Raw genomic sequence first — 24,893 nt, forward strand, 5'->3', positions numbered from 1 at the left:
TGTGTATTTAATGTGGTACTTCTGGCTTTATAACAAGAGCAGAAGAAGTATAATAGGGTAATTTCTATTGTGGTATATATTTTAGTTGATGGGATTATTCTGATCTGTAAGTAATACTGAATAACAGTGGTTATCAGATCTAATTTAAATATACTCGATATCTAGGAGCTGTGTTAGAATGACAGGTTTCCTGACAGAAAGTTCCTTTCCATATTTGAAATATAAAATGTGATCATCTATATATCTATCTTAAAATTGTCTTATGATAAAAATTATCCTCATTAGTTTAATTAAAAACTTATTGTATTATCATTGACAGTATATGTTATTTGCGCTTTTCTGTTAGTGTCTTTGTAATGTTAGCATATTATTGGAAAACTCATCTCATTGTGTTATTGTGAAAGAATAGTCAATGTTTTATACAATGTAAAATTTCTTTTTATTTGCCAGTTATATAAAATATAAAACTTTTCTAATATTAGAAGTCCTTAATTGTTTGCTAACTTTGAGAATTCAGAATTTTCCAAAACTTTCCAATTTTCTATCATGAAATATCCTTATTGTTTCTTTTTCATTTGTGGCTACATATCAGAAAACCCTTTCACCTAAATTTTTCAAACCCAACCCATTACACAATCTACAGGATCTTCTGTAGCATAAATGAGAGCAAAGGAGCCAGCACTTTACTTATCACTATGTTAGAACAAAGTCCAATGGGAGGAGAGATTAAGTGTTCTTTCTGGTTGGTCTGTTTTGTATCAGAAACTCACAGATGTATTGGCAGATTTCATTATATAAGCTTTTGGTTGTGTGTACAGTCACATCTTAAGAAGAGAAGGAAGCAATGATTCTAGGTGTGTTTCTGGGGCTTTTTCTAACATGTCTGCTTCTCCTTTCACTGTGGAAGCAGAATTTTCAGAGAAGAAACCTTCCTCCTGGCCCCACACCTCTTCCTATCATTGGAAATATTCTTCAGATAGATCTTAAGGACATCAGCAAATCTCTGAGGAATGTAAGTATACATTTGGTTTTCCCAGCAGAACTCAAAGATAGGTAAGTGGTCCAATGTTTAAGTGAAAAATATGGCTAGGCATGCCCTATACAGTAGAGGATTGAAACTTGTTACCTAAGCTTGAAGGACTAGATGTATTTTTCATCATGTCATTGTCAGAAATTATAACATGAGACATTGTGGTGTGTCTATTTAAATATTAGAGGCTGTTAGTAGAATGAAAATTATGGTGTGGCAAAGTTGCAGTTTTTCCTTCTTTATACCTTCAGTTAATGACTGGAGGAAAACCAAATGAAGTAGTTAGAGATTTTCTTCACCTATCTTAACCATGCAGTATATGTAGAATGGGAAAACAAATCTATTTTCTGTGAACAATTAATGTCTGTCTGATATCCAGAAAATAGTTATGTGTTTGAACAATATAAAAAATGATAGGAACAAGTAGTCATTCAGGGCTTAGTGGTTGCCATTAGAATTCTTTTCAGTCTGAACACACCCTTTTCTGGGACCAAGAATGTGGCATGCGTTGTAACTTGCTTCTGGAAAATGTGGCACCTCCTGGAAATTTTCTATTTGTTTGCAATGTTTGTAGAGTGCAAAGCAGCCTGGGTGATATCACTTAAAATATAGAATAGCTAACTCTGGAGGTACTGATTCAGGACCTCTCTGAGTAGAGCTTGTAGGTGATGGTGAAACAGTCATCTGGGTATTAATTTCAATGTGAAAAACAGAATAGACAGTGTTAAAACTTGGGATTTCAAAAAATATTGGGATTTCTAGCATTTAGAATTTGGGACACTTAAAGATAAGTTATGATAATTCTGCTCTTTTTTTTAAATAATGTAATGTAAATGTAAATGCTAAATATGTAGATTTAATAGTTAACTGCCATCTGTTCACCAACTGGTTAGGCAGTTTTAGGCCATTCATAAATGAAAATTATTACTATTACTCTAATATTTATGAATCAAAGTAAAATATTGATGCAACATGCAATAATATGTTATAAAATTATAAAGTAATGATAATATCTGTAGTAGTTCAGCATATTGCATGGAAATAACACTGACAATTTTTTCTTATTAAATTTTTTTATGTGATGAAGAGACGGTATTCAATTTTTCCCTTGATATTTAAATTACTTCCTATTTACATAGGACAGTTATTCTTGTATTCTATTAATGGTGAATGTGGACTATATTTTCAAAGATATCAGAATTACTAATTATGTTTTCCTTCCTTTCTTCCTTCCTTTCTTTCTTTCTTTCTTTCTTTCTTTCTTTCTTTCTTCTCTCTTTCTTTCCTTCCTTCCTTCTTTCTTTCCTTTCATTCTTCCTTCCTTCCTTTCCTTTTTTCTTCCTTCCTTCCTTCTTTTTCTTTACTATCTCTCCTGTAATACATCCTGATTACAGTTTCCCCCCTCCACTCCCCCAGTTTCTTCCCACCTCCTCTTTCTCCCAAGTTCACTTTCCCTCCATTTCACTTCATCAACAGTAGTCCTCTTGGAGACATCAACCAAGCATGACAAAATATGATACAATAAAGCAAAGCAAAAGACCTGATGTTGAGGACTGTCAAGGCAACCTAATAGGAGAAAATGGTTCTTAAGAGCAGGCAAAAGACCCAGAGGTACACCTGCTACCACTATTATGAGTCTAACAAACTCATAAAGCTAATAGCCCATACCATACATGTAGAAGATCTGGTGCAGACCCATGCAGGGTGAACCCTGCTTAGTTGATTCTGTAGGTCATGTTCTCCTGGTATCCTCCATGCCCTCTTATTTCCTCAATCTTTTATCCCCAACTTCCATGGAGTTCCTTATAGCCATGAGCTTTTCCATTGGACCCCTTTGTTCCCAGAAAAAAATGACTCTGAGACTTAGTTATTCAATACCTAGGCCATAAGCTTTGGTTCACTTCCCAAACAGCTCACAATTTATAACACACATTTGTTCTATTCTGTGTGCTCCCCATGGCTGGATGCCACTCCTCAGTTTTATGTGTCTGTTTCCTTAGATTTCAGGGTGAATCTATTCCTGTGACTGATTCTATCCCATAGTTCTCTCCATATCAGAAATGTTACCCTCTATTTTCTGACTCAGGTAATAGGCCATCAAATTTTATTGACATTCAGTACACAAAAGATTGTCTCTACAGTTTCCTGATTTCTAATAGCAGAGACATGATGGAGAACTCAAATTTAGATTCTCTCTTTTGACATAATGTCTGTCTATTGGTCTCTGTATCCACTCCAATAAACTGCTAGAGCAAGCTCTGATGATGGCTGGGCAAGGCATTGATCTACGAGTATAGCAGGATTCAATAAGGAATTATTTCATTGATTGTTTTCAGTTGTGTTTGGGTTATCCAGTATGTGGTTCCTGGCCATCCAGGCAGTGTTGGACTTGGGGAGTCCACTTTATGGTGTGGGCCTTAAGTTAAACCAAATATTGGTTGACCACTCCCACAATTTCTGCGCCATCATTGCCACAGCACATCTTGCAAGTTGGGCAGATTGTAGGTTGAGGATTTTGAGGCTGGATTGCTGTTCAGGTTTCTCTTTCTGTAGACTGCAGAGTATTTTCTCACACCACAGAGACTAGTTTGTAGAAGTGAATGTTGTTCCAAGCTCACACCTCAACCTATTCACTTTCTTTTTTTGTAATTTTAAAAATTTTTATTGAATATTTTAAGTATTTACATTTCTTTTTTCCTCCATCTTTATTAACTTGGGTATTTCTTATTTACATTTCAATTGTTATCCCCTTACCCGGTTTCGAGGTCAACAACGCCATAACCTCTCCCCATCCCCTTCTATATCGATGTTCCCCTCCCCATCCTCCACCCATTACCAACTGCCCCCCAATAATCACGTTCACTTGGGGTTCAATCTTGGCAGGGCGAAGGGCTTCCCCTTCCACTGGTGCTCTTACTAGGCTATTCATTGCTACCTATGAGGTTGGAGCCCAGGGTCAGTCCATGAATAGTCTTTGGGTAGTGGCTTAGTCCCTGGAAGCTCTGGTTGGTTGGTATTTTTGTTCATATGGGGTCTTGAGCCCCTTCAAGCTCTTCCAGTCTTTTCTCTGATTCTGTCAACAGGGGTCCCCTTCTCAGTTCATTGGTTTTCTGCTGGCATTCGCCTATGTATTTGCTGTATTCTGGCTGTGTCTCTCAGGAGAGATCTACATCCGGTTCCTGTCAGCCTGCACTTCTTTGCTTCATCCATCTTAACTAGTTTGGTGGCTGTATATGTATGGGCCACATGTGGGGCAGGCTCTGAATGGGTGTTGCTTCTGCCTCTGTTTTAAACTTTGCCTCCCAATTCCCTGCCAAGGGTATTCTTGTTCCCATTTTAAAGAAGGAGTGAAGCATTCGCATTTTGATCATCCATTTTGAGTTTCATGTGTTCTGTGCATCTAGGGTAATTCAAGCATTTGGGCTAATAGCCACTTATCAATGAGTACATACCATGTGTGTTTTTCTGTGATTGGGTTACCTCATTCAGGATGATATTTTTCAGTTCCATCCATTTGCCTGTGAATCTCATAAAGTCATTGTTTTTTTTTTTTTTGATACCCGAGTAGTATTCCATTGTGTAGATGTACCACATTTTCTGTATCCATTCCTCTGTTGAAGGGCATCTGGGTTCTTTCCAGCTTCTAGCTATTATAAATAAGGCTGCTATAAATATAGTGGAGTATGTGTCTTTGCTATATATTGGGGTATCTTTTGGGTATATGCCCAAGAGAGGTATAGCTGGATCCTCAGGTAGTTCCATGTCCAATTTTCTGAGGAACCTCCTGACTGATTTCCAGAATGGTTATACCAGTCTGCAATCCCACCAACAATGGAGGAGTGTTCCTCGTTCTCCACATCCTCGCCAGCATTTGCTGTCACCTGAGTTTTTGATCTTAGCCATTCTCACTGGTGTGAGGTGAAATCTAAGGTTGTCTTGATTTGCAGTTCCCTTATGACTAAAGATGTTGAACATTTCTTTTCTTTTTTTTCTTTTTCTTTTTTTTTCCTTTTTCTTTTTTTGGAGCTGGGGACCGAACCCAGGGTCTTGCACTTCCTAGGCAAGCGCTCTACCACTGAGCTAAATCCCCAACCCCTGAACATTTCTTTAGGTGTTTCTCAGCCATTCAGCATTCCTCAGCTGTGAATTCTTTGTTTAGCTCTGAACCCCATTTTTTAATAGGGTTATTTCTCTCCCTGCAGTCTAACTTCTTGAATTCTTTGTATGTTTTGGATATAAACCTTCTATCTGTTGTAGGATTGATAAAGATCTTTTCCCAATCTCTTGGTTGTCGTTTTGTCCTAACCACAGTGTCCTTTGCCGAACAAAAGCTTTGGAGTTTTATGAGATCCCATTTGTCAATTCTTGATCTTAGAGCATAAGCCACTGGTGTTTTGTTCAGGAAATTTTCCCCAGTGCCCAAGTGTTAGAGATGCTTCCCCACTTTTTCTTCTATTAGTTTGAGTGTATCTGGTTTGATGTGGAGGGCCTTGATCCACTTGGACTTAAGCTTTGTACAGGATGATAAGCATGGATCAATTTGCATTCTTCTACATGTTGACCTCCAGTTGAACCAGCACCATTTACTGAAAATGCTATCTTTTTTCCATTGGATGGTTTTGGCTCCTTTGACAAAAATCAAGTGCCCATAGGTGTGTGGGTTCATTTCTGGGTCTTCAATTCGATTCCACTGGTCTATCTGTCTGTCTCTGTACCAATACCATGCAGTTTTTATCACTATTGCTCTGTAATACTGCTTGAGTTCAGGGATAGTGATTGCCCCTGAAGTCCTTTTATTGTTGAGGATAGTTTTAGCTATCCTGGGTTTTTTGTTATTCCAGATGAATTTGCAAATTGTTCTGTCTAACTCTTTGAAGAATTGGATTGGTATTTTGATGGGGATTGCATTGAATATGTAGATCGCTTTTGGTAAAATGGCCATTTTTACTATATTAATCCTGCCAATCCATGGGCATGGGAGATCTTTCCATCTTCTGAGGTCTTCTTCAATTTCTTTCTTCAGAGTCTTGAAGTTCTTATTGTACAGATCTTTTACTTGCTTGGTTAAAGTCACACAGAGGTACTTTATATTATTTGGGTCTATTATGAAGGGTGTCGTTTCCCTAATTCCTTTCTCGGCTTGTTTCTCTTTTGTGTAGAGGAAGGCTACTGATTTATTTGAGTTAATTTTATACACAGCCACTTTGATGAAGTCGTTTACAGCTTTAGTAGTTCTCTGGTGGAACTTTTGGGATCACTTAAATATACTATCATATCATCTGAGAATAGTGATATTTTGACTTCTTCTTTTCCGATCTGTATCCCCGTGATCTCCTTTTGTTTTCAGATTGCTCTGGCTAGAACTACAAGAACTATATTGAATAAGGAGGGAGAGAGTGGATAGCCTTGTCTAGTCCCTGATTTTAGTGGGATTGCTTCAAGTTTCTCTCCATTTAGTTTAATGTTAGCAACTAGTTTGCTGCATATGGCTATTACTATGTTTAGGTATGGGCCTTGAATTCCTATTCTTTCCAGGACTTTTATCATGAAGGGTTGTTGAATTTTGTCAAATGCTTTCTTAGCATCTAATGAAATGATCATGTAGTTTTGTTCTTTCAGTTTGTTTATATAATGGATCAAGTTGATGGTTTTCCTCATATTAAACCATCCCTGCATGCCTGGGATGAAGCCTACTTGATAATGTGGATGATGTTTTTAATGTACTCTTGGATTCAGTTTGCCAGAATTTTATTATTTTGTGTTGATATTCATAAAAGAAATTTGTCTGAAGTTCTTTTTCTTTGTTGGGTCTTTGTGTGGTCTAGGTATAAGTGTAATTGTGACTTCATAGAAGGAATTCGGTAGTGCTCCATCTATTTCAATTTTGTGGAATAGTTTGGATAGTATTGGTATGAGGTCTTCTATGAAGGTTTGATAGAATTCTGCACTAAACCCTTCTGGACCTGGGCTCTTTTTGGTTGGCAGACCTGTAATGACTGCTTCCATTTCGTTAGGTGTTATGGGGTTGTGTAAATGGTTTATCTCTTCCTGATTTAACTTCGGTACTGGTATCTGTCTCAGAAATTGTCCACTTCCTGCAGATTTTCAACTTTTGTTGAGTATAGGCTTTTGTAGTAGGATTTGATGATTTTTTGAATTCCTCTGATTCTATAGTTTTGCCTCCCTTTTCATTTCTGATTTTGTTAATTTGTACACACTCTCTGTGTCCTCTCGTTAGTCTGGCTAAGGGTTTATCTATCTTGTTGATTTTCTCAAAGAACAAACTTTTGGTTCTGTTGATTCTTTCTATGGTCCTTTTTGTTTTTATTCGGTTGATTTCAGCTCTGAGTTTGATTGTTTCCTGCCTTCTACTCCTCCTGGGTGTATTTGCTTCTTTTTGTTCTAGAGCTTTTAGGTGTGCTGTCAAGCAGCTGATATATGCTCTCTCCTGTTTCTTTCTGGAGGCACTCAGTGCTATGAGTTTTCCTCTTAGCACAGACTTCATTGTGTCCCATTAGTTTGGGTATGTTGTAACTTCATTTTCATTAAATTCTAACAAGTCTTTAATTTCTTTCTTTATTTCTTCCGTGACCAGGTTATCATTGAGTAGAGCATTGTTCAACTTTCACGTATATGTGGGCATTCTTCCCTTATTGTTTTTGAAGACCAGCTTTAGCCTGTAGTGGTATGATAGGACACATGGGATTATTTCTATCTTTCTGTAAGTGTTGGGGCCCATTTTTGACCAATTATATGGTCAATTTTGGACAATTTTTGGACATGAGGTGGTGAGAAGAATGTATATCCTTTTGCTTTAGAATAGAATGCTCGATCAATATCTTTTAAATCCATTTGGTTCATGACTTCTCTTAGTCTGTCTGTGTTTCTGTTTAATTTCTGTTTCCATGATCTGTCCATTGATGAGAGTGGGGTACTGAAATCTCCTACTATTATTGTGTGAGGTGCAATGTGTGTTTTGAGCTTTAGTAAGGTTTCTTTTATGTGTGTAGTTGCCCTTTTATTTGGAGCATAGATATTTAGGATTGAGAGTTCATCTTGGTGGATTTTTCCTTTGATGAATATGAAGTGTCCTTCCTTATCTTTTTTGATGATTGTTAGTTGAAATTCGATTTTATTCGATATTAGAATGGCTCCTCCTGCTTGCTTCTTCTGACTGTTTGCTTGGAAGATTGTTTTCTAGCCTTTCACTCTGAGGTTGTGTCTGTGTTTGTTTCTTAGGTGTGTTTCCTGTAGGCAGCAGAATGCATGGTCCTCATTGTGTATCCTGTTTGTCAATCTATGTCTTTTTATTGGAGAGTTGAGACCATTGGTGTTGAGAGATATTAAGGAATAGTGATTATTGCTTCCTGTTATAGTCATATTTAGATATGAGGTTATGTTTGTGTGCTTTTCTTCTCTTTGTTTTGTTGCCAAGACGATTAGTTTCTTGCTTATTCTGGGGTGTAACTTGACTCCTTATTTTGGGTTTTACCATTTATTATCCTTTGTAGTGCTGGATTTGTAGAAAGATATTGTGTAAATTTGGTTTTGTCATGGAATATCTTGGTTTCTCCATCTATGTTTATTGATAGTTTTGCAGGATACAGTAACCTGGGATGGCATTTGTGTTCTCTTAGGGTCTGTATGACATCTGTCCAGGATCTTTTGGCTTTCATAGTCTCTGGCGAAAAGTCTGGTGTGATTCTGATAGGTTTGCCTTTATATGTTACTTGACTTTTTCCCTACTGCTTTTAATATTCTTTCTTTATTTTGTGCATTTGCTGTTTTGACTATTATGTGATGGGAGGAGTTTCTTTCTGGTCCAATCTATTTGGAGTTTTGTAGGCTTCTTGTATGTTTATGGGCATCTCTTTCTTTAGGTTAGGGAAGTTCTCTTCTATGATTTTGTTCAAGATATTTACTGGTCGTTTGAGCTGGGAGTCTTCACTCTCTTCTATACCTATTATCCTTAGGTTTGATCTTCTCATTGAGTGCTGGATTTCCTGTATGTTTTGGACCTGTAGCTTTTTCCGTTTTACATTATGTTTGACAGTTGTTTTGATGATTTCTATGGAATCTTCTGCTCCTGAGATTCTCTCTTCTTTTTCTTGTATTCTGTTGGTGATGCTTGTATCTACGGTTACTTGTCTCTTCCTTTGGTTTTCAACATCCAAGTTTGTTTCCCTGTTTTCTTTCATTATTGCTTCTTTTTCCATTTTTAATTCCTTCAACTGTTTGTTTGTGTTTTCCTGGAATTCTTTCAGCGATTTTTGTGATTCTTCTCTATAGGTTTCTACTTTTTTATTTATGTTTTCCTGCGTTTCTCTAAGGGAATTCTTCATATCTTTCTTGAAGTCCTCCAGCATCATGATCAAATATGATTTTAAATCTAGATCTTGCTTTTCTGTGTGTTTGGATATTCAGTGTTCACTTTGGTGGGAGAATTGGGCTCCGATGATGCCATGTAATCTTGGTTTCTGTTGCTTGGGTTCCTACGTTTGCCTCTCGCTATCAGGTTGTCTCTAGTGTTACTTTTTCCTGCTATTTCTGACAATGAGTAGACCGTCCTATAGGCCTGTGTGTCACGAGTGTTGTGGACCTGTTTTCCTGTTTTCTTTCAGCCAGTTATGGAAACAGAGCGTTCTGCTTTCGGGCATGTAGTCTTTCCTGTCTACTGGTCTTCAGTTGTTCCTGTGGGCCTGTGTCCTGAGTCCACCAAGCAGGTCGCTTGGAGCAGAAAAGTTGGTCTTACCTGTGGTCCCGAGGCTGAAGTTGCTTGTTGGGGGCTGCTTTTGAGCTCTCTGTGAGGGTGGCAACCAGCAGGGCCAGCACCACCTTTTCTGGGAGCCCCTGTGCCCCTGGGTCCCAGATGGTGTTAGGTATTTTCCTCTGGAGTTAGAAATGTGGGCAGAGTGTAGTCTCTTTTGTCTTCCCAGGTGGGTCTATCCCTCTGAAGGTTTAGCTCTCCCTTCCACGGGATTTGTGTGCAAAGAACAGTTCATCCTGTCCCTTCAGGTCCAGGAGGTGTCTGGAGCACAGGGGACCTGCAGCTCCATTGCACCTATCTTCTGGTTCCCAGAGGCTGTATACAGTTTCCTCTTGGGGCAGGGATGTGGGCAGGGGTGGGCAGTATTGGTGGTCTCTCCAGCTGTGCAGTCTCAGGAGTGCTCACCTGTCCGGGAGGTGAGCTCTCTCTCCCAAGGGGTTTGGGAGCAGTGAGCCTCTGGCAGGGATCAGTGAGGTTGGGGCTCCAGTTAAAAACCAGAAGTGTCCGGTCTCAGAGTAATTTTGCCTCTGTGTGTCTTGAGACCACCAGGCAGGTGGCTTTGAGTAGAAAAGTTGGTCTTACCTGTGGTCCCATGGCTGAAGTTTGGTCGTGGGGGGTTGCTTTTGAGCTCTCCATGGGGGTGGCAACCAGGAGGGCCTGCACCGCCTTTTCTGGGATCCCAGATGGTGTTAGGTTTTTTCCTCTGGAGTCAGAAATGTGGGCAGAGTGTAGTCTCTTCTGGCTTCCCAGGCATGTCTGCCCCTCTGAATGTTTCGGTCTCCCTCCCACGGGATATGGGTGCAGAGAACTGTTGATCCGGTCCCTTCAGTTCCAGGAGGTGTCTAGTATATCTGGTTTTATGTTGAGGTCTTTTATCTTCTTGGACTTGGGTTTCATGTATTGTAATAAGTATAGATTAATTTGCATCTTTCTGTATTCAGACACACAGTTAGACCAGCAATATTTGTTGAAGATGCTTTCTTTGTTTCATTGCTTATTTCTGTCTTCTCTAAAAATAAAAAAAAAAATCAGGTGTCCATAGGCCTGTGGATTCATGTTTGGGTCTTTAATTCAATTCCATTGATATACCTGTCTGTTTTTATTCCAATACCATGCCATTTTATTACTATAGCTCTGTAGTAGAGCTTAAAATCAGGGATGCTGATACGACTAGAAGTTCTACAGGATTGTTGTAGTTATACTGGAGTTTTTGTTTTTCCATATGAAATTGATAATTTTCCTTTTAAAGTCCGAGAATAATTGTGTTGAAATTTTGAAGGAGATTGCATTGAATGCGTAGATTGCTTTTGGTAGTATGGCTATTTTAACTAAGTTAAATTTAGCAACTCATAGGCATGTTAGGTCTTTCCATTCTCTGATATCCCCTTCAACTTCTTTCATCAAAGACTTGAAGTTATTAATTATACAAGTCTTTCACTTGCTTGGTTAGCTATTACTCACTCCGAGATACTTTGTGTTATTTGAGTCTATTGTGGAATGTATTGCTTCTCTAATTTTCCTTTAGTATATTTGGCAATTGTATGGAAAGAAGCTACTGTTTTTGTTGTGTTGCCATTATTTGAATTTATCTTGTATCCAGTCACTTTGTTGAAAGTGTGTATCAGCTGTAAAAGTTCCCTAGTATTTTTAAAATGACCCATGAAATACTACCATAGCATCTGCAAATGATAATACTGTGATGTCGTTTCTAATTGATCTGCTTTAGTTGTGTTAATGTTCTAGCTAAAACTTTGAATACTATATTGTATAGACTGGAGACAGGGGGCAAATTGTTTCCCGAGTTTAGAGGAAATGCTTTGAATTTCTCTTCATTTAATTTAATGTTGGCTATAGGCTTGCTGGAAATTGTGTTTTATCCTTAATTTCTCTAGTTCCTTTTTTTAAAAATCAGGGGTGTTGCATTTAGCCAGTGCCCCCTTTTTGCGTTTAATGAGACAATTGTGTTTTTCTTCTTTCAGTTTAATTATAATATGTTGCTTATTCATATGTTGAATCATCCCTGCATCTCTGGGATGAAGCCTCCTTGAACATGGTGGATGACCTTTTCAATGTATTTTTGATTGACTGTCTGGCCATAGACATGTTTTTTGGGAGGATGCGGGCTGGGAAACTTTAAATGACTGCTTATATTTCACCAGAGATTATAGGTCTTTTTAAATTGTTTGTCTGATATTGAATTAATGTTGATAAATTGTACCAATTGAGAAAAAAGTAAATCTCTTTTAGATTTTAATTTGGTAGAGTATAGGATTTTGAAGCAAGACCTAGTGATTTTCTGCATCTCTTCTGTTGTTTTGTCCAACATTTTGTTTCTAAGTTCATTACTTTGTATGTTCTTTCACTGCCTTTTAGTTAATTTAAATAAGTATTTGTATGTCTTGTTCATTTTCTCAAAGAATCAACTCTTTTGTTTCATTGAATTTTTTGCATCTTTATTGGATATTTTATGTATTTACATTCAAATGTTATCCCCTTTCCTCACTTTTCCATACCCCTCCCACCTCCCCCTGCTTTTATGAGGATGCTACCCCTTCCCACTCACCCACTTCCACCTCACTGCCCTGGCATTCTCCTGCACTGGGGAAACAAGACTTCACAGGACCAGAGGCTTCTTCTCCTTTGATGCCAAACAATGACATCCTTTGCTATACATGCAGTTGGAGCCATGGGTTCCTTCATGTATACTCTTTGGTTGGTGGTTTAGTCCCTGGGAGCTCTGGAGTGCCAGGTTGGTTGATGTTGTTGTTCTTCCTATGTTGTTACAAACCCCTTCAGCTCTTTCAGTTTTTTCTCTATCTCCTCCATTGGGGTCCCCCTGCTCAGTCTGATGGTTAGTTGTAAGCATCATCATCTGTATAGGTAAGTCTCTGACAGAACCTCTCAGAAGATGTCCATATCAGGCTCCTGTCAGCAAGCACTTCTTGGCACCAACAATAGTGACTAGATTTGATGGTTGCATATGGTATAAATCCCCAGGTAGGGCAATCTCTGGATGGCCTTTTCTTCAGTCTCTGCTCCACTTTTTGTCCCTGTATTTCCTTTAGACAGGAGAAATTCTGGGTTAAAAATTTGAGAAGGGTGGGTGACCCCATCCCCCAAAGGGACCTAACTTGTGGATATGGTCTCTACAGGTTCTCTCTCCCCTTTGTTGGGTGTTTCAACTCATCTCATCCCTGTTGGGCCCTTGGAGCCTCTTGCTTTCTTGGCATATGGGCCTTGCTGGTGGCAACCTCTAGTCCCCATTCCCCATTCTGACACACCTCTGTTCAAATTCCTACTTCTCTGTATAGAATCCCAATTTTCTCTCATACCTGATCCTGCTCCCCTTTCCCTTCTCCCTCCTCTCTTCCTCCGAAGTCCCTCCCACCCTCTACTTCCCATGAGTATTTTGTCCCCCTTCTAAGAAGGACTGAAGCATCCACATTTGGTCTTCCTTCTTCTTGAGCTTCATATGGTATGTGAATTATATCTTGGGTATTCCAAACTTTTGGGCTAATATCCACTTATCAGTGAGCGCATACCATGTGTGTTCTTTTGAGACTGGGTCACCTCACTCAGGATGATATTTTCTATCTTCATCCATTTTTAGTGTTTTCTTTGTTTCTGTTTTATTGATTTTTACCATCAGGTTGATTATTTCTTCTGTCTACTTTCCTTGCATGCACTTACTTCATTTTGTTTTAGACCTTTCTGGTGTGCTGATAAACTGTTAGTATGAAATTTCTTCATTTTTTTTAATGTAAGCACTCAGTGCTATGAACTTCCCTCTTAGTACTGCTTTCAGCATGTCCCATAAGTTTGTATATATTTTCATTGAATTCTAAAAAGTATTTAATTTCTTTCTTTATTTTCGTATGAACCATTTTCATTCAGTAGAGAATTGTGTCTTTATGAGTTTGTAAGCTTTCTGGTTTAATGTGTGGTGGTCTGATAAGATGCAGGGGGTTATTTCAATTTTCTTCTATCTATTAAAACTTAATTTGTGGAAGAGTATGTAGCCATGTTTTGAGAAAGTTTCATGAGGCAATGAGAAAGAGGTATATTATTTTGTTTTGGGGTAGAATGTTCTATAAATACATAAATATATTTGGTTCATTTTGTTTATTTTTACTTTTTTTATTAAATCAATTGATGTATTTATTCACTTTACATCACTATAACAGCCTCCACCTCTCTCAGTAACTCCTCACGCAACTGTTTTTCCTCCCTCTCCCTCTCTGAGAAAGGCAAGACCCCTGTATCACTCCACCCTGGTTCAGTTCACTGCAGGACTAGTCAGTCCTTTCCCACTGAGGCCAGACAAGGAGACCCAGTTAAGTGAACAGAATCTACAGGCATGGAACAGACTAAGGGACAGCCCCTGCTTCAGTGATTGGGGACCTGAATGAAGACTGAGCTGCATATCTGCTACATATGTGTGGAGAATTAGGTGCAGCCCGTGTATGCTATTTAGTTAATGGTTTAGTTTTTGGAAACCCCCAAGGGTCCAGGCCAGTTGACACTGTTGGTCCTCTTGGGCAGGTCATATCCCCTCCAGGTCCCTCAATCCTTAAGCCAATTCTTCCACAAGACTCCCTGAGTTCTGTCTAATGCTTGGCTGTGGGTCTTTGCACAGCCAAGATTACTCTGTTTCAGTCATCTGATGGGTGGAGCCTCTCAGAGGGCAGTCATGCTAGGCTCCTGTCTGCAAGAATAGCATAGTATCAGTAATAATGTCAGAGAGTGTTTCTTTCCCATGGAATGAGTCTCAATTTAGGACAGTCATTGGTTGGCCATTCACTCTGTCTCTACTCTATCTTTGTTCCTGTACTTCTCATAGGTAGGGCAAATTTCAGGTAAAAGATTTTGTGGGTGGGTTGGTGTCCTTATCCCTCCACTGGGGTTCCTGCCTGGCTACAGGAGGTGATCCTCTGAGGAGTTTCTCTCATTCTAAATCTCTGGCTTGTCCCAAAGGTGCTCCCTCCTATTGTGGTAGGCAAGACCCAGATTATTGTTTCTGGAAAATGGAGTGTAGGGAAGCCTACCTGACTTCTGCTCAGCATCTCCTGTGCTTGAACAGGGTGTATCAATCTTGAGTTTGGGTCTGAGATACAGCAGAGAGGTGGTGATGGATGTCAAGGGTGGGGTGATCTGTGAAATCCATAGGAGTCATAAACAGTGGGAAGAGGAGCTGCAGCTTGTATTCTGTTGATATACTAGGGGTTACCTTAAGAATTGTGTTTATGGTAAGAAACAAAGAGGGAAAGGTCTATGGACAGTCTACCTTATCTTCTGCCAGGTATGGCCTTCCACCTACTGACAACTTTTTACTACGTTTTCATCTCTTTTTTGTTTTTCAGTTTTCAAAAGTCTATGGCCCTGTGTTCACCCTGTACTTTGGCAGGAAGCCTGCTGTGGTGTTACATGGATATGAAGCTGTGAAAGAAGCCTTGATTGATCATGGGGAGGAATTTGCTGGAAGAGGAATCTTTCCAGTGGCTGAGAAGTTTAACAAAAACTGTGGTAAATGTCCATGAACCAATATGCCCATGTGCCTAAGTATCTATGAATCCAACTGTTCTCATGCACCTATGTGTTGAACTGTGGTCATAGGGGATGTGAGGATGGAAGGCAGACTTGAAAATTATTCAATCCCAACTTGGGTTTCTGTGTGGCAGCCACCCATCAGCCCTCTTCCTTATCTGGGAATTCGCTTCTCATTTCTGCTCTTCCTTGTAGGGGTTGTTTTCAGTAGTGGGAGGACCTGGAAAGAGATGAGACGCTTCTCACTCATGACTCTGCGAAACTTTGGGATGGGGAAGAGAAGCATTGAAGACCGAGTTCAAGAGGAGGCTCGCTGTCTTGTAGATGAGTTGAGAAAAACCAATGGTGGGTGTCCCTCATCTTTGACTTCTATATTTTGTGAGGTTTTCAAGGAATTTTGAGGCTTGCTAGAACTTTCATTCTATATTATGCCTCCGCCTTCATATGGAAATCATGATATGTAGAGAAAAATAGGAGAGCTTTTATATCTGTGATACTTGTTTTATGGTGGGATTGTGTCTGTTTTAAAGGGTCTAAGCCATCATTTCATGTCAATTTTCCCAAGTGCTTTGTTTTCAAATAGCAAAATGATTATATGAATCTATGTTGTGAGCTTATTTTCTGACTATTTAAGGATGATAATTTCCATTAGTATAAATATTAACCTCACTAGAAAACATGCTGCATGTAATCACAGCATCACATTTGTATAGAAAAGAAACCACCATTCAGTTGCCATCTGCACTAAGAGCTAAGGCTGTCCCATAGTCTTTTGGATCCAAAACATGCCTGCAAATAGCTGGTCTACCACAAGTGCTCTCACTCTTGAGCTCACAGGTGGGACCCCACTTTCGCTCCACTGACTGTCCAAGGAGAGACCCACCCTCAGCACATGGGACATGGGAGCAACAGGGCAGACTGCAACAGGATCCATCCAGTCTCAATCTGTGCCCAGAGCTAAGGCTGTCCTACAGCCATATGGACCCAAAACCTGCCTGGAGAGAGCTGGACTCCCAGAAGAACTCTCATTCCCAGTATCACAGACTCAGAGGCTCACAGGCTCACAGAAGGGACAAGCTCCAGTCAGAGACAGCAAGATGAACAAACGTGAGAGATGTCCAGATGGCAAGAGGCAGGCACAAGAAACTAAGCAACAACAACCAAGGCTAGTTGGCATCATCAGAACCCAGTTCTCCTACCACAGTAAATATTGGATACCCCAATGTACCAGAAAAGTATGATTTGGATTTAAAAATACAAATACATCAGAATGATGGTAGAGAACTTTAAGAAGGATATAAATAACTCCTGTATATAAAGAAATACAGGACACCCGCGGATCCCGGCCCGCAGCAGCTCTCCGCTCCCAGACCCGGTGAGAGAGAGACCCAACCGCCTGGTCAGGTGGGCACTCCTGAGGCTGCAGAGCGGAAGAGACCACCAACACTGTTCACCCCTGCCCACATCCCTGGCCCAAGAGGAAACTGTATAAGGCCTCTGGGCTCCCGTGGGGGAGGGCCCAGGAGCGGCAGGACCCCTGCGCCTGAGACACCGCCGGAACCTGAAAGAAACAGACCGGATAAACAGTTCTCTGCACCCAAATCCCGTGGGAGGGAGAGCTAAACCTTCAGAGAGGCAGACAAGCCTGGGAAACCAGAAGAGACTGCTCCCTGCACACACATCTCGGACGCCAGAGGAAAAAGCCAAAGACCATCTGGAACCCTGGTGCACTGAAGCTCCCGGAAGGGGCGGCACAGGTCTTCCTGGTTGCTGCCGCTACAGAGAGCCCCTGGGCAGCACCCCACGAGCGAACCTGAGCCTCGGGACCACAGGTAAGACCAAAATTTCTGCTGCACGAAAGCTGCCTGGTGAGCTTGGGACACACGGAAGCAGAATTTCTCTAGGACCGGGCACGTTCTGTGTTTAGCGGAAGTCCCACACCCGCGGATCCCGGCCCGCAGCAGCTCTCTGCTCCCAGACCCGGTGAGAGAGAGACCCAACCACCTGGTCAGGTGGGCACTCCTGAGGCTGCAGAGCAGAAGAGACCACCAACACTGCTCACCCCTGCCCACATCCCTGGCCCAAGAGGAAACTGTATAAGGCCTCTGGGCTCCCGTGGGGGAGGGCCCAGGAGCGGCAGGACTCCTGCGCCTGAGACACCGCCGGAACCTGAAAGAAACAGACCGGATAAACAGTTCTCTGCACCCAAATCCCGTGGGAGGGAGAGCTAAACCTTCAGAGAGGCAGACAAGCCTGGGAAACCAGAAGAGACTGCTCCCTGCACACACATCTCGGACGCCAGAGGAAAAAGCCAAAGACCATCTGGAACCCTGGTGCACTGAAGCTCCCGGAAGGGGCGGCACAGGTCTTCCTGGTTGCTGCCGCTGCAGAGAGCCCGTGGGCAGCACCCCATGAGCGAACTTGAGCCTCAGGACCACAGGTAAGACCAAATTTTCTGCTGCAAGAAAGCTGCCTGGTGAACTCAAGACACAGGCCCACAGGAACAGCTGAAGACCTGTAGAGAGGAAAAACTACACGCCCGAAAGCAGAACACTCTGTCCCCATAACTGACTGAAAGAGAGGAAAACAGGTCTACAGCACTCCTGACACACAGGCTTATAGGACAGTCTAGCCACTGTCAGAAATAGAAGAACAAAGAAACAATAGAGATAATCTGATGGCGAGAGGCAAGCGCAGGAACCCAAGCAACAGAAACCAAGACTACATGGCATCATCGGAGCCCAATTCTCCCACCAAAGCAAACACGGAATATCCAAACACACCAGAAAAGCAAGATCTAGTTTCAAAATCATATTTGATCATGATGCTGGAGGACTTCAAGAAAGACATGAACACACTTAGGGAAGCACAGGAAAACATTAATAAACAAGTAGAAGCCTACAGAGAGGAATCGCAAAAATCCCTGAAAGAATTCCAGGAAAACACAAACAAACAGTTGAAGGAATTAAAAATGGAAATAGAAGCAATCAAGAAAGAACACATGGAAACAACCCTGGATATAGAAAACCAAAAGAAGAGACAAGGAGCTGTAGATACAAGCTTCACCAACAGAATACAAGAGATGGAAGAGAGAATCTCAGGAGCAGAAGATTCCATAGAAATCATTGACTCAACTGTCAAAGATAATGTAAAGCGGAAAAAGCTACTGGTCCAAAACATACAGGAAATCCAGGACTCAATGAGAAGATCAAACCTAAGGATAATAGGTATAGAAGAGAGTGAAGACTCCCAGCTCAAAGGACCAGTAAATATCTTCAACAAAATCATAGAAGAAACTTCCCTAACCTAAAAAAAGAGATACCCATAGACATACAAGAAGCCTACAGAACTCCAAATAGATTGGACCAGAAAAGAAACACCTCCCGTCACATAATTGTCAAAACACCAAACGCACAAAATAAAGAAAGAATATTACAAGCAGGAAGGGAAAAAGGTCAAGTAACATATAAAGGGAGACCTATCAGAATCACACCAGACTTCTCGCCAGAAACTATGAAGGCCAGAAGATCCTGGACTGATGTTATACAGACCCTAAGAGAACACAAATGCCAGCCCAGGTTACTGTATCCAGCAAAACTCTCAATTAACATTGATGGAGAAACCAAGATATTCCATGACAAAACCAAATTTACACAATATCTTTCTACAAATCCAGCACTACAAAGGATAATAAATGGTAAAGCCCAACATAAGGAGGCAAGCTATACCCTAGAAGAAGCAAGAAACTAATCGTCTTGGCAACAAAACAAAGAGAATGAAAGCACACAAACATAACCTCACATCCAAATATGAATATAAAGGGAAACAATAATCACTATTCCTTAATATCTCTCAATATCAATGGCCTCAACTCCCCAATAAAAAGACATAGATTAACAAACTGGATACGCAACGAGGACCCTGCATTCTGCTGCCTACAGGAAACACACCTCAGAGACAAAGACAGACACTACCTCAGAGTGAAAGGCTGGAAAACAACTTTCCAAGCAAATGGTCAGAAGAAGCAAGTTGGAGTAGCCATTCTAATATCAAATAAAATCAATTTCCAACTAAAAGTCAACAAAAAAGATAAGGAAGGACACTTCATATTCATCAAAGGAAAAATCCACCAAGATGAACTCTCAATCCTAAATATCTATGCCCCAAATACAAGGGCACCTACATACGTAAAAGAAACCTTACTAAAGCTCAAAACACACATTGCACCTCACACAATAATAGTGGGAGATTTCAACACCCCACTCTCATCAATGGACAGATCAGGGAAACAGAAATTAAACAGTGATGTCGACAGACTAAGAGAAGTCATGAGCCAAATGGACTTAACGGATATTTATAGAACTTTCTATCCTAAAGCAACAGGATATACCTTCTTCTCAGATCCTCATGGTACTTTCTCCAAAATTGACCATATAATTGGTCAAAAAACGGGCCTCAACAGGTACAGAAAGATAGAAATAATCCCATGCGTGCTATCGGACCACCACGGCCTAAAACTGGTCTTCAATAACAATAAGGGAAGAATGCCCACATATACGTGGAAATTGAACAATGCTCTACTCAATGATAACCTGGTCAAGGAAGAAATAAAGAAAGAAATTAAAAACTTTTTAGAATTTAATGAAAATGAAGATACAACATACTCAAACTTATGGGACACAATGAAAGCTGTGCTAAGAGGAAAACTCATAGCGCTGAGTGCCTGCAGAAAGAAACAGGAAAGAGCATATGTCAGCAGCTTGACAGCACACCTAAAAGCTCTAGAACAAAAAGAAGCAAATACACCCAGGAGGAGTAGAAGGCAGGAAATAATCAAACTCAGAGCTGAAATCAACCAAGTAGAAACAAAAAGGACCATAGAAAGAATCAACAGAACCAAAAGTTGGTTCTTTGAGAAAATCAACAAGATAGATAAACCCTTAGCCAGACTAACGAGAGGACACAGAGAGTGCGTCCAAATTAACAAAATCAGAAATGAAAAGGGAGACATAACTACAGATTCAGAGAAAATTCAAAAAATCATCAGATCTTACTATAAAAACCTATATTCAACAAAATTTGAAAATCTTCAGGAAATGGACAATTTCCTAGACAGATACCAGGTATCGAAGTTAAATCAGGAACAGATAAACCAGTTAAACAACCCCATAACTCCTAAGGAAATAGAAGCAGTCATTAAAGTTCTCCCAACCAAAAAGAGCCCAGGTCCAGACGGGTTTAGTGCAGAATTCTACCAAACCTTCATAGAAGACCTCATACCAATATTATCCAAACTATTCCACAAAATTGAAACAGATGGAGCCCTACCGAATTCCTTCTACGAAGCAACAATTACTCTTATACCTCAACCACACAAAGACACAACAAAGAAAGAGAACTTCAGACCAAATTCCCTTATGAATATCGACGCAAAAATACTCAATAAAATTCTGGCAAACCGAATTCAAGAGCACATCAAAACAATCATCCACCATGATCAAGTAGGCTTCATCCCAGGCATGCAGGGATGGTTTAATATACGGCAAACCATCAACGTGATCCATTATATAAACAAACTGAAAGAACAGAACCACATGATCATTTCATTAGATGCTGAGAAAGCATTTGACAAAATTCAACACCCCTTCATGATAAAAGTCCTGGAAAGAATAGGAATTCAAGGCCCATATCTAAACATAGTAAAAGCCATATACAGCAAACCAGTTGCTAACATTAAACTAAATGGAGAGAAACTTGAAGCAATCCCACTAAAATCAGGGACTAGACAAGGCTGCCCACTCTCTCCCTACTTATTCAATATAGTTCTTGAAGTTCTAGCCAGAGCAATCAGACAACAAAAGGAGATCAAGGGGATACAGATCGGAAAAGAAGAGGTCAAAATATCACTATTTGCAGATGACATGATAGTATATTTAAGTGATCCCAAAAGTTCCACCAGAGAACTACTAAAGCTGATAAACAACTTCAGCAAAGTGGCTGGGTATAAAATTAACTCAAATAAATCAGTTGCCTTCCTCTATACAAAAGAGAAACAAGCCGAGAAAGAAATTAGGGAAACGACACCCTTCATAATAGACCCAAATAATATAAAGTACCTCGGTGTGACTTTAACCAAGCAAGTAAAAGATCTGTACAATAAGAACTTCAAGACACTGAGGAAAGAAATTGAAGAAGACCTCAGAAGATGGAAAGATCTCCCATGCTCATGGATTGGCAGGATTAATATAGTAAAAATGGCCATTTTACCAAAAGCAATCTACAGATTCAATGCAATCCCCATCAAAATACCAATCCAATTCTTCAAAGAGTTAGACAGAACAATTTGCAAATTCATCTGGAATAACAAAAAACCCAGGATAGCTAAAGCTATCCTCAACAATAAAAGGACTTCAGGGGGAATCACTATCCCTGAACTGAAGCAGTATTACAGAGCAATAGTGATAAAAACTGCATGGTATTGGTACAGAGACAGACAGATAGACCAATGGAATAAAATTGAAGACCCAGAAATGAACCCACACACCTATGGTCACTTGATTTTTGACAAAGGAGCCAAAACCATCCAATGGAAAAAAGATAGCATTTTCAGCAAATGGTGCTGGTTCAACTGGAGGTCAACATGTAGAAGAATGCAGATCGATCCATGCTTATCACCCTGTACAAAGCTTAAGTCCAAGTGGATCAAGGACCTCCACATCAAACCAGACACACTCAAAGTAATAGAAGAAAAACTAGGGAAGCATCTGGAACACATGGGCACTGGAAAAAATTTCCTGAACAAAACACCAATGGCTTATGCTCTAAGATCAAGAATCGACAAATGGGATCTCATAAAACTGCAAAGCTTCTGTAAGGCAAAGGACACTGTGGTTAGGACAAAACGGCAACCAACAGATTGGGAAAAGATCTTTACCAATCCTACAACAGACAGAGGCCTTATATCCAAAATATACAAAGAACTCAAGAAGTTAGACCGTAGGGAAACAAATAACCCTATTAAAAAATGGGGTTCAGAGCTAAACAAAGAATTCACAGCTGAGGAATGCCGAATGGCCGAGAAACACCTAAAGAAATGTTCAACATTTTTAGTCATAAGGGAAATGCAAATCAAAACAACCCTGAGATTTCACCTCACACCTGTGAGAATGGCTAAGATCAAAAACTCAGGTGACAGCAGATGCTGGCGAGGATGTGGAGAAAGAGGAACACTCCTCCATTGTTGGTGGGATTGCAGACTGGTAAAACCATTCTGGAAATCATTCTGGAGGGTCCTCAGAAAATTGGACATTGAACTGCCTGAGGATCCAGCTATACCTCTCTTGGGCATATACCCAAAAGATGCCTCAACATATAAAAGAGACACGTGCTCCACTATGTTCATCGCAGCCTTATTTATAATAGCCAGAAACTGGAAAGAACCCAGATGCCCCTCAACAGAGGAATGGATACAGAAAATGTGGTACATCTACACAATGGAATATTACTCAGCTATCAAAAACAACGAGTTTATGAAATTCGTAGGCAAATGGTTGGAACTGGAAAATATCATCCTGAGTGAGCTAACCCAATCAGAGAAAGACATACATGGTATGCACTCATTGATAAGTGGCTATTAGCCCAAATGCTTGAATTACCCTAGATCCCTAGAACAAACGAAACTCAAAACGGATGATCAAAATGTGAATGCTTCACTCCTTCTTTAAATGAGGAAAAAGAATACCCTTGGCAGGGAAGGGAGAGGCAAAGATTAAAACAGAGACTGAAGGAACACCCATTCAGAGCCTGCCCCACATGTGGCCCATACATATACAGCCACCCAATTAGACAAGATGGATGAAGCAAAGAAGTGCAGACCGACAGGAGCCGGATGTAGATCTCTCCTGAGAGACACAGCCAGAATACAGCAAATACAGAGGCGAATGCCAGCAGCAAACCACTGAACTGAGAATAGGTCCCCTATTGAAGGAATCAGAGAAAGAACTGGAAGAGCTTGAAGGGGCTCGAGACCCCAAAAGTACAACAATGCCAAGCAATCAGAGCTTCCAGGTACTAAGCCACTACCTAAAGACTATACATGGACTGACCCTGGACTCTGACCCCATAGGTAGCAATGAATATCCTAGTAAGAGCACCAGTGGAAAGGGAAGCCCTGGGTCCTGCTAAGACTGAACCCCCAGTGAACTAGTCTATGGGGGGAGGGCGGCAATGGGGGGAGGGTTGAGAGGGGAACACCCATGAGGAAGGGGAGGGGGGAGGGGAATGTTTGCCCGGAAACCGGGAAAGGGAATAACACTTGAAATGTATATAAGAAATACTCAAGTTAATAAAAAAAAAAAAAAGAAACAAAAAAAAAAAAAAAAAGAAATACAGGAAAACACAGGTAAACAAATAGAAACCCTTAAAGATGAAACACAAAATCCCTTAAAGAGTTACAGGAAAACAACCAAACAGGTTAAGGAACTGAACAAAAACCATCCAGAATCTAAAAATGGAAATAGAAACAATAAAGAAATCACAAAGGGAGACAATCCTGAATATAGAAAACATAGGGATCCTGGCCCGCAGCAGCTCTCTGCTCCCAGACCCGGTGAGAGAGGGACCCAAACGCCTGGTCAGGTGGGCACTCCTGAGGCTGCAGAGCGGAAGAGACCACCAACTCTGCTCACCCCTGCCCACATCCCTGGCCCAAGAGGAAACTGTATAAGGCCTCTGGGCTCCTGTGGGGGAGGGCCCAGGAGCGGCACGCCCCCGCCTGAGACACCGCAGGAACCTGAAAGAAACAGACTGGATAAACAGTTCTCTGCACCCAAATCACGTGGGAGGGAGAGCTAAACCTTCAGAGAGGCAGACAAGCCTGGGAAACCAGAAGAGACTGCTCCCTGCACACACATCTCGGACGCCAGAGGAAAAAGCCAAAGACCATCTGGAACCCTGGTGCACTGAAGCTCCCGGAAGGGGCGGCACAGGTCTTCCTGGTTGCTGCCGCTGCAGAGAGTCCCTGGGCACCACCCCACGAGCGAACCTGAGCCTCGGGACCACAGGTAAGACCAAATTTTCTGCTGCAAGAAAGCTGCCTGGTGAGCTTGGGACACACGGAAGCAGAATTTCTCTAGGACCGGACACGTTCTGTGTTTACCGGAAGTCCCACACCCGCGGATCCCGGCCCGCAGCAGCTCTCTGCTCCCAGACCCGGTGAGAGAGAGACCCAACCGCCTGGTCAGGTGGGCACTCCTGAGGCTGCAGAGCGGAAGAGACCACCAACTCTGCTCACCCCTGCCCACATCCCTGGCCCAAGAGGAAACTGTATAAGGCCTCTGGGCTCCCGTGGTGGAGGACCCAGGAGCGGCAGGACCCCTGCCTGAGACACCTCCAGAACCTGAAAGAAACAGACCAGATAAACAGTTCTCTGCACCCAAATCCCGTGGGAGGGAGAGCTAAACCTTCAGAGAGGCAGACAAGCCTGGGAAACCAGAAGAGACTGCTCCCTGCACACACATCTCGGACGCCAGAGGAAAAAGCCAAAGACCATCT

The 24,893-nt window shown here is 41.2% G+C and overlaps 1 protein-coding gene across 2 annotated transcripts in view; it reads left to right on the top strand.

Annotated features, from left to right (window-relative positions):
• Positions 1 to 844: 844 nt before the first annotated feature.
• Cyp2c66 (cytochrome P450, family 2, subfamily c, polypeptide 66) overlaps positions 845 to 24,893 on the top strand; it is a 91,312-nt gene continuing 67,263 nt past the window's right edge. Inside the window, exons 1-3 of one of the 2 annotated variants that reach the window (XM_039096704.2) lie at positions 845 to 1,012; positions 15,158 to 15,320; positions 15,537 to 15,686. In XM_039096704.2, the coding sequence (XP_038952632.1) occupies positions 845 to 1,012; positions 15,158 to 15,320; positions 15,537 to 15,686 (481 nt within the window). The remainder of the gene's footprint in view (positions 1,013 to 15,157; positions 15,321 to 15,536; positions 15,687 to 24,893) is intronic. The other variant, XM_063280340.1, reaches the window with a different exon arrangement.

Source organism: Rattus norvegicus, chromosome 1 (assembly GCF_036323735.1).
Source record: "Rattus norvegicus strain BN/NHsdMcwi chromosome 1, GRCr8, whole genome shotgun sequence".
Classification (NCBI taxonomy): domain Eukaryota; kingdom Metazoa; phylum Chordata; class Mammalia; order Rodentia; family Muridae; genus Rattus; species Rattus norvegicus.